Source organism: Myripristis murdjan, chromosome 8 (assembly GCF_902150065.1).
Source record: "Myripristis murdjan chromosome 8, fMyrMur1.1, whole genome shotgun sequence".
Classification (NCBI taxonomy): Eukaryota; Metazoa; Chordata; class Actinopteri; order Holocentriformes; family Holocentridae; genus Myripristis; species Myripristis murdjan.
The window spans coordinates 20020997-20034259 of NC_043987.1; the positions used below are offsets into that span (position 1 = coordinate 20020997).

The 13263-nt window shown below is 41.5% G+C and overlaps 1 protein-coding gene across 1 annotated transcript; it reads right to left on the minus strand.

Annotated features, from left to right (window-relative positions):
• Positions 1 to 303: 303 nt before the first annotated feature.
• hs3st3b1a (heparan sulfate (glucosamine) 3-O-sulfotransferase 3B1a) lies at positions 304 to 13008 on the minus strand. The gene is made up of 2 exons (XM_030058719.1): positions 12188 to 13008; positions 304 to 1066 (listed from the first exon to the last, which is right to left on the minus strand). The coding sequence occupies exons 1-2, from the start codon at positions 12688 to 12690 to the stop codon at positions 448 to 450; spliced, it is 1122 nt and encodes a 373-aa protein (XP_029914579.1). The 5' UTR covers positions 12691 to 13008; the 3' UTR covers positions 304 to 447.
• Between the last annotated feature and the right edge of the window lie 255 nt (positions 13009 to 13263).

Consider the following 13263-nt stretch of genomic DNA (forward strand, 5'->3'; position numbering starts at 1 on the left):
AAGTTGGATCACTTTCGGTTTCAGAAGCTGAAGAAAAGCCTTTTGGGGAAAAAGTGGTAATCCACATGAAGCCAAAAAAAATTATTTCGGTAAAAAAGGATACTGGCCATGTTTGTAATACCCGTAACAGAACATTGTGCTTTAAGAATCATGTTTTTTGTAGTCTACAATGTGAACTACAAAATAAGATGGTGGTGTAAAATTAATATAAAATGTGCTTGAACAAGGATTAAAAATGGAATATAAAATGGTGGTGGATCATGAATGAACATGGGTAGGCAGCTTAGTGAGTTAATATCATAGAAATAAATTATCATAAAATAGACTTCTGTACTTTTTACACATACACCAAATACTGTACATACACTTCAAAATGTTAAAATTAGAAAAAAAAAAAAAAACACACAAACAAGGGACCAGTGTGAGTCTGTGATAGCCGTTTGTCTCTCAGTCCCAGCCGAAGTCATGACCAGTCATCTGATAAAATTTACTGTTAAAGGGTTTATAAAATTCCCTTAGCTTCTGCACTACCTCTGGGTCAATATTCGGATGGGTCCTCCCTTTGGTTTTGCCCAGACAGTGTGGCTTGCTATTCCCCTCAGGTCTCTTGAGACACGGAAAGCCTTTCGCTGGGTTGAAGTGGAAATGCTTGTCAGTGACCACCCTCCTGAGGCCCAGAAAGTCCTGGACGCGGGCCATCTCTCCTGCAGGGTCGCTAATCAGACGCTCTCCGCTAACAAACAGCAGCTGCTCCATAGGGAAGTACTGGAGCCAGCGCTCAAGGTGCTTGGCATACATGCCGATTTGAACGGCACTCCACGTGGTGTCAATCAGACCTGCCGTCATGTTCTTAAAGGTCAGGCTCTCGAAGGAGGGAATGTCGGGCTTCTTGGAGCGGGTCTGTGTATAATCTGAGATGGCCCGTGTGACAGGATTCCGAACTACCACGATCAGCTTAGTGTCCCTAGACATGGTGTAGATTCGAGCAGGGACCTCCTTGGTAACATAGTAGCTGGGGGTCTTCTCCATGGTCATCTGCCCATCGAGTGTCTTGGGCATCAGTTCCCTAAGGGGGGGGCAATAAATACAGTCATTAGCAGATACTATGCACCACCTAAACAGCAGCTTGGCAAATTCATGACATTCTACATTGCATTTAGCACTGGGCGGACAGACAAATTTAAATATCACAATATCTTTGACCAAATCTCTCCATATCAATATTGTGACAATACAGCAGCCATAATTATTGCCACTTCCGTAAGATGTTTGCACACATTTTTGATTAACAGTATTGCATTACAGTAAATATCACAGCATTGATATAATGTCAGTATACTGGCCGGCCGTAATTCCATTGTTCTTTCTAATCTTCTAATCTTTTCTTTTCTAATCTTTTTGAATGCAAGCAACTTATACTGGCTACCATACAGGAAAAGGAGATTAACTGTGAGGCAGTTTCTTCTCAAAAAAGACTGACAGACCGGAGCTTGTCAGTCATCATCAAGGCGACAACTGTAGACAACATGAGCAACATTAATGCAACCTGAGAGGGGACCTGAAGTGACGGAGGATTGGTATGTAGAGTGGGGGCCCTATCCATCATCTGTGATTGTGTGTGAACACAATACACAGTTCATGACATGTTCTAAATTCAGACTCTAAAGGTAGACATTCATCTCTTGCCTCTTCATTTAATCTATCTTAAGACTTCAATCCTCTTTCAAACTTCACAATCCACACACTGAAATATTCCACACCTTGATTACATTATACAATGGGAGGTTTAGCCATGAATAGGCAGTATTATGCTTCTTAATGTCATGCCGAGCCTGATGGCAATGGCTGCTCATTTCATCATATTTGTCAGTGACATTAGCATAAAGTGTTTTTGTGTGAAATGCTTAGATTTGGAGAAGCCGCACATTCCTACAGAGAGAATGCATGGCTAAGGATCTGTCTGCTCCCATGATTGCATAGCTTCCTGACTCTGGATGGCTCTGGTTGATCATAATATAGCCTGTTAACTGCAGCCCTGACTGGATAATGGCTAAAGTGAGCCAAGGGGGATTAGGACTAAGCCAAACACACTGGAGCATTAGAGGCTGGTTGACTGCCTTGTTGGCTGACTGGGTGGCTGGCTGGTCTCAGAGAGAGGAAGCGAGAGAGAAGCCAATGGTGGAGATGGCCATGATATGACTCATGCGTCTAAGGAAAGTAGCTGATCCACATCAAAAGGAACCACCAAAGAAAACCACCACCAACATTTACACGGACTACATAATCTTAAAAATGCGTGTGGCTGAATAAAACATATGCCGGGATGTCATGTGGATTCATTCATCAGTGTCACACCAAATACTTCACATGGCCACATACCAAAGTCCTCACGTGGCCCCAGTCACTGAAAACGTCACCCCTCAGTATTTCTTTTGTTTTAATACAGATCAATTAAAAAAAAATAAATAAATACCGTGAAGACAGCGAAGCCATGTCATTAAAGTGATTCACATCCTTTCCAACCACGTGCTTTTATAAGCACAAGGAGCTTGAGTATCTTTCTCCAATATAACCTCTTTCATCTTATCAATTTATGTAGTGGAAACAGGCAGGAAAGGGTCTTGGCAAGATGTTGCACTGCAGGGCCTTGGGAGAAGTGGCTATGGGACAAGTCAGCATTGCCCATTCCTCATTAGTGCCATACAAACACATATGAGGTCCTGTTTCTTAGGCAGTTTCATCACCTAACTAATGTAGTGGAACTTCCCCTTTTTTTCCGTGGAGGTCTGTGGTCCTGCACATTTATTCCACTTTCCTCTCCCTGAGAGCCTTGGCCACTGTTGCACATGGCGGAAAAAAAACACAAACTCAATCAAGGTAATAGGTATGAGAGACACAAACAACTTTATCTGAATCCCCCGCAATTATCTGCAGCATCTCTTGGATACACACAAGTGGAGCGCTTTAGGCCTTCCTTGGGGGCCTCGTGGGACACAAAAACTTACTACCAATCAAACTTTCCACTTAGTCCCCAAGCAAAACAATCTGTGTGAGAAGTACATGCATTATTCATTTTAGCAGAGATAGAGCATGGGAGAACATCTCTGACTGAGGGGGGAAAGCATGAGAGTTGCCTTAGGGGAGCAGATGTAGCAAGCTTTCACAATTTGTTCTGCTTAATAAACAATGGCGCCTGGAACCAATACATTTCAGTGTATCTTAATCTATCAATCAGCCATGCAAAAGGCAAAAATCAATTTAAATCAAGAGGATAAAAATTGGGCATATTCTTGATAGGTTCAGTCCAGAATGGTGACCTTTGCCCCACTATGGCTATTGCATGGTTCTATTTTCATAAAATTAAATACATATTTTTACTCTGGCACAGATAGAGAGAATGAACACTAACTGGCGCTGAAGTGAGCTGCAAATGTATTTCAAAGTTGGAACGGAATACTGTGGACCTGGGAATTTGCGTTTTGAAGAGTTTCTACCAATAATTGGTTTACTAAAAATAGATCAGTAATGATGTCTGAGCACACAGTAGGAAACACATAAACATCCTCTGCCCTCTAACCCGTCCTTTAAAACACACAGAACAGCAGAGCTGGTGAGATAACAGGCAGAGGCAGAGAGGGAGATGGTTAAGAGAATTAACAAAGCAAGAGAGACCGAAACAGCAAGAGAGGTAGGAGGAAGAGGAGGAAAGAAGGGATTAGATGGAATCGGGAGGAGAGAGAGGTGTGCTGGTGAAGGGCACAGATTGTGTAGGTTAAACTCCTGACCCTGCAGCCAATACTGACTTCATCACTCTGCTGCTATTTCTAAGTCTGTGGCCACTCCAGATGCTGTGTCTGCATTTTCCTGCAACCGAAGCGCAAGATAAATCACCCCTACCACAACCTGGAGACAGACATTAAGCGATGTGTTGTGTAATTTTGCTGTGTTGTGTCTGCTGGGCAGTCAGGTGTGTCCATTAAACTGGCTGCTGGGGAGACAGTGCTTGAAAGATTGTGCATTGTTTACATTGGCTGCTATCAGGAAGCAGGTTCAAAGGTAGGAATTTACAACGCTGCTGCACGCAGCTTGTGTTTTGCTGCTGAACGATGCACTCAGTCTTGAGTTATCTAAAGAAAGGAGCTAGTGCAGCTCAGAAAAACTCTTGTATCCTGCAGTATTCTGCCTGACTGACTATAATCTGCATCCACTTCAGCTCATCAGCCCCCTGTGAGAAGAGAATGCCCCATCACTAGCCTCATCTAATGTCATGATTATTTCTAATCTTATCCCGTCGCTCTGAGACGGGCTGAGCTCAGTAAGTACGTGCTATTGTGGGAAACATTCCCATTCTCGAAGACAAGATGAGAGGTGGTGGTATGCAGCCACTCAGAGTAATCTGACCAAGTTACTGTGAGACAAGTTCCAGACATAAATCAAAGAGGAAAGGATCTTTAGGGAGGGTGTTCTCCGGCCGCTGCAAGCCATCTTATCTTGTGTGTGAAAGTTGCGATCACGCTTTGCGCTCACGGCCTTCTTATAGAGTTGAACAACATCCAATATCTGCACTGCATTCCTGACAGCAATGATAGTGCAGAGAGAGCCTTTTTCCCATCCTCCATTATTACTGTCAGTGTGCAGGACTCAAGGCCACCTGGTTGTCTGATGGAGACAGGCCCAGTTTGAAGCTAAGAGGAGGAGGCGGAATAGTGTGTGAGCCGTTCTGGCTTCTCTCACACAACTGTCAGGCTTGCATTAACACATAACAATTCTGACTGTCAGTTGTTTATAGAACCGGCAAGCACTTTTTTTTTTTTTTTTTTTTTTTTATCAGGGTGGTCGTGCTGGAAAAGAACAAGCCAACCACACTAAACTAATCACAATAAACTTTTTCTCCCTGGGCACCATCCCCATGAAAGTGATCAAATAAATCATCAGAGTGATACATGTTAAAATAAATATGAATCTTATAAGTGCAAGCAGTTTTTTATGGGTGTAAAAATCTATTTTGTGTACCCATGGTATGCTTCCGACTCACAGAGTGGTTGGCGCAACCACATAGGTAATCCCACCACAGGGGTGTGCTGGTCTGAGAGGATCAGCAAAAGCAAACAAGACTTCAAAGAAACAAAGCGGGGAGATGGTTGAGGCAGATTGGAGTATTTCAAAGTTACTCTGACTGGCTGTCAAGGAGCCTCTGTAGTGGAGAGAACGAGAGGGACAGGAAACAATGAGCTCCCTCTGAAGACACTCCAAAAGAGAGCAATGAGGAAGTCAACAACACCAGGGGATATAATGGAGTGAACAACAGAATGCCCTCTTTAAGTCTCAGTGTTTCCAGAGTGCTGTAATAAGTGCTGCGGTTTGACAAATTACCTCAAGCAAAAACCCATGGGATTATTGGAGCAAATTAAATCTTCAATCTCCAGAATAGAGAGTAGAACAACACATTAACGGTGCTGACATTATAGAGAATTTATTCTGCGTACGCTATAGTATCACTTCAGTCTAACTTGGAAGAAATAATCGGTTGACAGACGTGGGTGATTTGCTTTGGCACCCAGGCACAAGCTATTGTATCTGAGTGAAAAAATGGCCAGTTATTTATATTTTAAAGTGAAGAAAACTATGCATTTGATTTAGTTTTTTTTTTTTTTTTTTTTTTTTTTTTTTCTTGTTTTGATAACAAGACCACGACGGCTAAAATGCGGCCACAAAAAATCGCCTCAGATTGCAGTCCACTGTCCCCAGTGAGTCAGCTCCGTTAGCTCGCCCCCTGCTGGAGAGCTGATGTGGCAGGAGCAGCGGGGCTCAGTCTGCCAACTCTAATCCATTAATGGACAAATGAGACAAAGCAGCAGGTGAGTCTGTGTTTCTGATCAGTTGTTTTCCTAACAGCAGTCACAATCAGAATCAGAAATACTTTAAAATGGTTTGTGACGTTCTTGTCAGGCACATCGGGGCCCTTCCAATTCCTTTCAGTTTAATGTTGCCTTGCTTATCGGTAAATGAACATATCAGGCAGAACGTAACTTAAGATCTCTGACAAATCTCTCTGACAATGTATATATATATACATATATATATATATATCTATATATATATAGATAGATAGATAGATAGATAGATATAGATATATATATGTGTGTGTGTGTGTGTGTGTGTGTGTGTGTGTGTGTGTGTGTGTGTGTGTGTATATATATATATATATATAAGTTAATTTTATGTATACTAGGCAAAAGAAGTTCTGCACCACTTTTTCCAACATGGCTAAACATGTCCCCTCCCCCCCTTTTCGAGGGGAGCAAAATATCATTCAATATGTTTTCAGTTGATAATTTCTCCCCTGTGATCAGACCAATTGGATTTGTGAGTTATACTGTTGGAATGCCAGTCCCCTTTACAATAGGGTATAACTGTAAGGACTATAACTGTAAGTGTATGTTTAGCCATGTTGGTCATACCAATTGATTGACAATCCTTACAACTAATTTCTCATTGAAAAGGGGACTAATCAGGCTTTCTAACGGTATAAAAGGCAACACCAATCAGAATTGTTAAATGGGAGAAATGATCAACTGAAAAAATATTGCAGGGGATTTTCTCAAAAAAAAATTGGTCGCTTCCCACACAATTACCGGTGTCACTCATTCCAGAAATGCAGGATCCTTACAAGTTGTATCTCATTGGAAAGAGGACGAATCAGGCTTTACAATGGTATAAGATACTACACTATTGGAAAATTAAGAAATTATAGACTGAAAAAGTGGTGCAGAACTTTTTTTGCCGAGTATATTTCAGTGATGAAGTCTTTCATTTCTTGAATAATAGCTATATCAAAGAGTAATAGTACCATACATTGATATATGGGACTTTCAGAAAATGTGCTTGAAGGTGTGCTTTCTATGGTAATACCTATCATTTACTTGCAATATGTTTGAGGTAAGATTGCAGTTAAATAATCAATAAAGTGTATATTGTTAGTTCATTTTAGTTCATGTATAAAATTACTATTCATGTTTATGAACTACCATAGTAGTGAGTTCATTAATAGTTCATACATGCAGGCCGTAGTAGTCTGACAATTGACCATGTCCTTGATTGTGAATGTTCTTAAATTGACTGCAAGAAGCATCATATATTTGTTTGTCTGTTTTTTATGTTGCCATTATGATCTGATTTATTGTGGTTTTTAGTGATCATATTTGTTTTTAGAGTCTTAATAGATGTTGACTTTTTTTAAAAAGATTTTTTTGGTATTCTGTATATTATCTCTCTGTAGTTCATAAGACCTAATACTATTCATCTCTTATCTGTAACTAGACAAAATATTCTAAATAATGTTTTTTTCCTCAACGGTTTCTTTGAGTTGAAATCAAGTACTGCAACCGGGAAAACAGTGCTGTAGGCTGTAGTATAGCACACTGTGATATGAACATCCCCCCTCCTGAAAAAATCTATGATTGCCCCTCTAATTAAAGCAGTCTGGAAGCGGGACTGATTGGCATGTCGGCAAGTTTGACAGCGTAAGGTTGTACGACCTCTGAAAGTATTTTAGGAATGTTTGTAACAACAGCTTGCATATGTGAATTGTTTCTTTGGAGCTCCTCATTATCAGTGAGCGTTTCTCTTCTCTTCCTGTCAGTGTGCTGACACATGAGTTTGAGCTGGGAAATACCTAAATTGAGAGCTCTCTCACTTTACACCAATCCCCCAGTGTCCTTGCCATGAGGTAAGAGTGTTGAGTAAGCAAAACTGCACCGGTGGACTCACATGAACCTGCTCTTGGGAAATGCAACTTTCCATGCCTCGGAGGAAAGTCAACTTTCAGGCTAGAAAGCTGAGGGTTTAGTGTTTGAGTTTTTTTTTTTTTTTTTGGGTGAGGGGGTGAGCTCCAGTGAATGCTCTTTCTGATCGACTCCTGCTGGGCTTCGTCAAAGGGCACTTTCACCCTTCTGAGCACATTTGCATACAAAGTGAAGGCAGAGAAAACATGTTTCACACTAATTGTCTGCTCTTTTATCATCAGGGTTAATGCAGACCTCAGGGGTTCTCCAGCATCCCCTTTCACTGAACTCCATAATACTGTTGCACTTTCTAAAGACTCACTTTAAATTTACTGCCCTCTATCTGCCACTGGCCTGCAGTAAGCCTCCCCGGGGCTTTTGTGGGGAGGGGGGGGGGGGGGGGGGGGGATTAGACCGTCTCTTCCCTGACATCCTCAGTGAGTTATAGTAAGAGGACTGCTCATTGTTTTTATATGTGGAATCTCAAGAGAAAAACACAAATTTGGCAAATAAGTAGCGTCTACGCCACAAAGATGACCCTTATTTGAGGACTCAGTGGTGAAGGTATAACAGCATGGAATAGGAAATATTAATGGCTGTTATTGAAGAAAAGACTTGCCAGGCAGGAAACTGTTCCCACGGCTTTGGGAGTTGCCTTCTGTGCTCCGTGTGAGTAAGCGTGCACAATTGTCTGCCAGCCTCTCTTTCTCTGCCTGTGGGTGAAAGCGTGCTATATTGTGGTCGGTGTCCCCGCTGTGCTGGGCCTCTCGTCTATGTGGCGCTCCAGCAGGATGGACACAGCAGACCTCCAGCAGGATGGACACACCAATCACAGCAGATAAATGGTGTGGGCACAGCTCAATGTAACCACAGGAGTTGATAAGCCCACCCGGCAGTCTTGCCCCTCTCCCCAAAGTTACTCCTCACGATTAGTCTGGAAGCAGCAGAGTGAAACGTTTTGGCAATCAAGTCATAGCGCACCTTGTCTGCTCTTGGCTTTATGATCTTCTCTTATCTCCACTATGAGGTGCTTTTTTATTGGATGGGACAAGGTAATGTGTAGTAAAAGTTTTAATACGCCTTATAAAGCAGCACTGAACAGCTAGAATGTCATAAAACATCGCTCATTTATGAAGTTGTGCAATGTGGCATTATGTTTGGTGGTCTGGGAAAAGCCTTATGACCAACCACAGGTCTATTAGCAGTGTGTTCAAACATAAAGACATCCATGGTTTCTGCAGATCCACTAAATGATCATAAAGGATTGACTCTTGTGGTGCTCTGCTGTGTGGGGTCAATCTGTGGCGCTGTGCTCTGACTGGGCCTACTCAAGCCAAGCTGTTTTAATTAGCCAGATCACCACTCCAGGGAAAAGTAGCCTTGCTCGCACAAGTCTCAAGATAAAGCTTTTTAACCGCATCCGCTGGCTGTGTCATCACAGGTAACACACTTGTTAAATAGAGCACATCCAAATGAGCTCAAACGTGTGCTTTTGACTCATACTTAAACATTTCAAGTCATCACTCTTATCATAAAAATAGCTTTTCCCGATATTCTCAGACATAACTCCTAAAATATCCAGTCTTAACTACTGCATCTGTAATATTACTCCTGACATCAACACCACCACCAGTGATTTTTCATGGAGTGTTAAAAACAGTCTGCAGAATCACAACAATAATTGAAAACTTTCAACTCATAGCGCTATTTCGATTTGTTCTTGTTCCTCAGTCAGTAGAGATGGACAAAAGACCACTCCTCAAAGACTGATCATCCAAAAATGTCCTGAACCTGCCCGGAAATTCTTAAAGGAGCTTATGCGAAAAGTCCTTTGAACAATGCTTCGCTTCCCCTATTGTAGCTTTATGGAGCCAGCTTTGAAACAGTGTCTAGATCCTTTGACAGTGCCTGTTAATCCCTCGGCTCAGTCAAATGGGCACTTGAAACACCAGTATATCTTATTATCTCCTATTAACAATGAGTCTCCTCTGATGCAATGCATTCAGCAGCAAACAAATCTAGGATCACTTGGGTGCATTAAAAAAAAAAAAAAAAAAAAAAAAAAAAAAATCAATAACTTTGTGGCATGTTTGCAAATCATTGCATCAGATTCCCGTAAATTTATCAAGTTGCATAATTGTGGACACACTGTCAGTTTGAAGTGCGTGCAGCTGAGTCAATAATAAAGAATTTGATGTTGGGTTGCAAGCATTAAGTGGAAAGAGAAATGCATGATCAAACATGCAATATTACATATTACTATGTTACACAAGCTGTTAGTGACCCCCAGCTCTCTGACGCTGACATTGTGGTCTGTTAGGAGTGGCACTCTAAAACGAATTACTTCAACTGAATCAATACCTGGGAACTCATACATCTGAATCATGCACCAAGCTTCTCAGGAATGATGGCATGATGTAACCTGCTGACTCCTAGCTATAAACCATAAGCTGTTTCATTGAACTGCGTCAGGTCAAATCTAAATGGAAGCTCTCCTCTATCTTGCTCTACCATTTTACCCCCACCCCTCCTTTTCAGAGAGCAACACCAAGCGGAGATCCGAGGGCAGATGCATAAAAATTCCAGGAACTCTGGCTGAAGGTCGTGCAAACCAACAGCAAATCGATAGTGTTTTGTAAGTGAACACGGCTGTAAGGTGAGTGGGCAACAATAACAGTGCAAATGTAAGGCTTTTAGTGTTTACAGACATATGTGCAAATGATGTTCTGTCGTCCAGCTGGGGGGAACATGGCACTAATGTCTTGTGGGGTTAGAGGTTTGGGTCCAATTACGACCACCCATATATCTGTGTGGTTCTGTGCACTAAATAGTAGCTGCTCTCTAAGTTGAAAGGACCAGTCTTGCAATCCTACTTCTCACTTTGGGTACTGCAAGTAACTCAAAACAGAATGCGGGCTATCTAACGCTATCACCCGGGGTAATAAATTCCTGAGGCCACACTTATCATCTGCTCAGCAGTGTTTGTTTGCTTGGCTGGACCACTAGCTGAGTTGAATTTTCATTTCCATCAGCATTAACAAGCACATTGAACTGTCTGCTGTGAATCCTGTTTCGTTAATTTCAGAGGTGACGTTCTATTCTACTTAACATACATGTTGAATTTTGAACCCAAGCCGTGGATTAAACTGTCAAAATTTCATAGCATATATTCTTCAGCATTAATTGATTTATGAACAGGCTATCTGGTCACTGTCTCTAACTTTCATTATCTTATATCTCACTCCTCTCCTATTCTTTACAAATCAGGGGGATTATTCTGATTATGAATTAGTAACTAATTAATGAACATTATAAATTGCAAACATATTTAGACTTTGCCTTTGCTTTGCTTACAAACAGAAATGTGCTGGTCACCTAATCTCAGTTTTAGCCACTTTTTTTTTAATTTGTATAATGAAGTTTACTCCCCTTTTAAAGGCCGATGTAAATTATGACAATGTCAATTCATCTCAAAGAGTGCACAAATATCCATTCAACGACTTTAAACAATCTACTATTTAGTCTTAAAACAGCTTTAAAAAATGTGGAAAAAATCCCTGCCTGTGTGTTTGGAGTATTTCACCTATTGCAATACTAATAAACTTTTCTTAATTAACAACATAACATTTTTCCCCCTTTCTGTTCTTAATATTATTATCTTATCTTACCACCTTGTAAGATATTATCTGGAAAATTCTTGAAACAAGTGACACTACCCTGGAAGCACATCAAACTAGGCTGTCGCTCCTCAGTGGCTGGTGTTTTTCTGCCCGTTTTGAGGAGAAAAAACGACTTGTTAAGATTATATAATGTAGGCAGCCTCAAACTAATGTAGGTTATGATATGACAAGGTCTTTTAGCAGTATGCAGCACGATGATCATCTACTGGAAGTCATAAATTAGACCCCATCCTTTAACTGGCCTACCACTCCATCATTTATAATAGTTCATGTTAGATTTATACATTTTGGATGGAATAACAGAAAGGATAAAATACTTTGAGCAAGGCTAAAGCTTTAAATGTTTCTTTTTCTTTTCTTTTCTTTTCTTTTTTTTTAAAATAATGGATAAAAAGCGAGCTTGTGCTGCAAGGTCTCCCCTCAACCACTGCAGTATTACATTTTTGTGTTTAGTGACAAATTAAAAAAAATTTGCTGCAAGGTCTGCTCTCAACAATTACAGTCAAGGTGCCCTTGAGCAAGGCACCAAACCGAGAGCTGTGCAGTGCAGCAGGGTTGAGACGAGCAGCAGGTTATTTGCAAATGTGTTTAAGTGTGTGAATGAATGTGAATCGGGACAGGGCTGCAAAGGGGCAGACGTGCTCAGTTTACTCTGCAGAAAGGAGTAGTTTTAAAAACATTTTTTTTTTGCAAAAACAAAGGGCCATCCGAGGTGTGTTTTACCTGTACCACTCCAGTCCCTTGTCGTAGTTGCGGTCGAAGAAGTGCGGCTCTGCTCCCACCGCTCTGATGTCCGGATGCAGGCGCAGAAACTCCAGCAGCGCCCGGGTCCCTCCCTTCTTCACACCGATGATGATGGCCTGGGGCAACTTTTTACTTTCCGACTCATTGAGGAAACCTGACATGACATTATCATCCAACGCCCTCGCCTCGCCTCTAATCTCATCCCACTCATCTCCTCTGCTGTCCAAATCATTCTCATTATTCAGTAAGTCCCTGGACGCCCCGAGAGAAGACTCTGGGTTGTCAACTTCACCGTCGTTCTCAGCCGCGTCGTGTTTATTTACGGAGCTGAACGTCAGATTTGGCATGGTGGAGCAGTAGCCAGCGCAACAATATATCATGTACACCCAAAGGGACAGCATTATGCAGAATACAAAGAGTTTGTTTTTCACGTGGGATGATGGCACAACATGCAGGCTGTGTAAAATCGGACTATATTCCATAGGACCGCCGGACAAAAGTCATACTCCAATTAGGCATTTTGGCAAAAGTTCCTCACTCCTTTTCCATGGCTCAAATTCTGGAGAATGGGTCCGAGCGCATTTTCCCAGACGCAAAACACGTAGCCTGTGTTGAAACTGAATCAGATCTCTACAATGCGCACTTTAGCCTTCTGTTTCCACTCCTGTTCTGCATAGAAAGTAGACCTGATATTTTATTCTTATAAGAGAAAAAAAAAAAATAAACAACAACAACAACACAAAAAATGACACTGTCGCCAGGTGAGTCGGCCGTGCGTCAGGAACTGACTTTGTCTCCCATCACTTGCTCACAGTGTGTGTGAACGCACGCAGGAGCAGCAATTAGGCACTTAGACAACCGCGTGAAGTCAGCCAGAATATAGACAATACGACACTTCCGGCTTCTCCTTTCAAAATAGAACTCTTGTTTTAGGGTAGCCTATGTTTTGTTTTGTTTTGTTGCGGGATAAACCAAATTCACATACCAAAGTGAAAATGAAAATAGACTGTACTAAAGACAGTCTTTCATCAGTTAATGACACACCACGGGTCTTA

Excerpts from the sequence above, each read along its gene's own strand:
- hs3st3b1a (XM_030058719.1), bottom strand. The coding sequence starts at position 12,690 with ATGGAATATAGTCCGATTTTACACAGCCTGCATGTTGTGCCATCATCC. Across the intron at positions 1,067-12,187 it reads AAGGGACTGGAGTGGTACAG|GGAACTGATGCCCAAGACAC; the intron begins GTAAAACACACC and ends CCCCCCCCTTAG.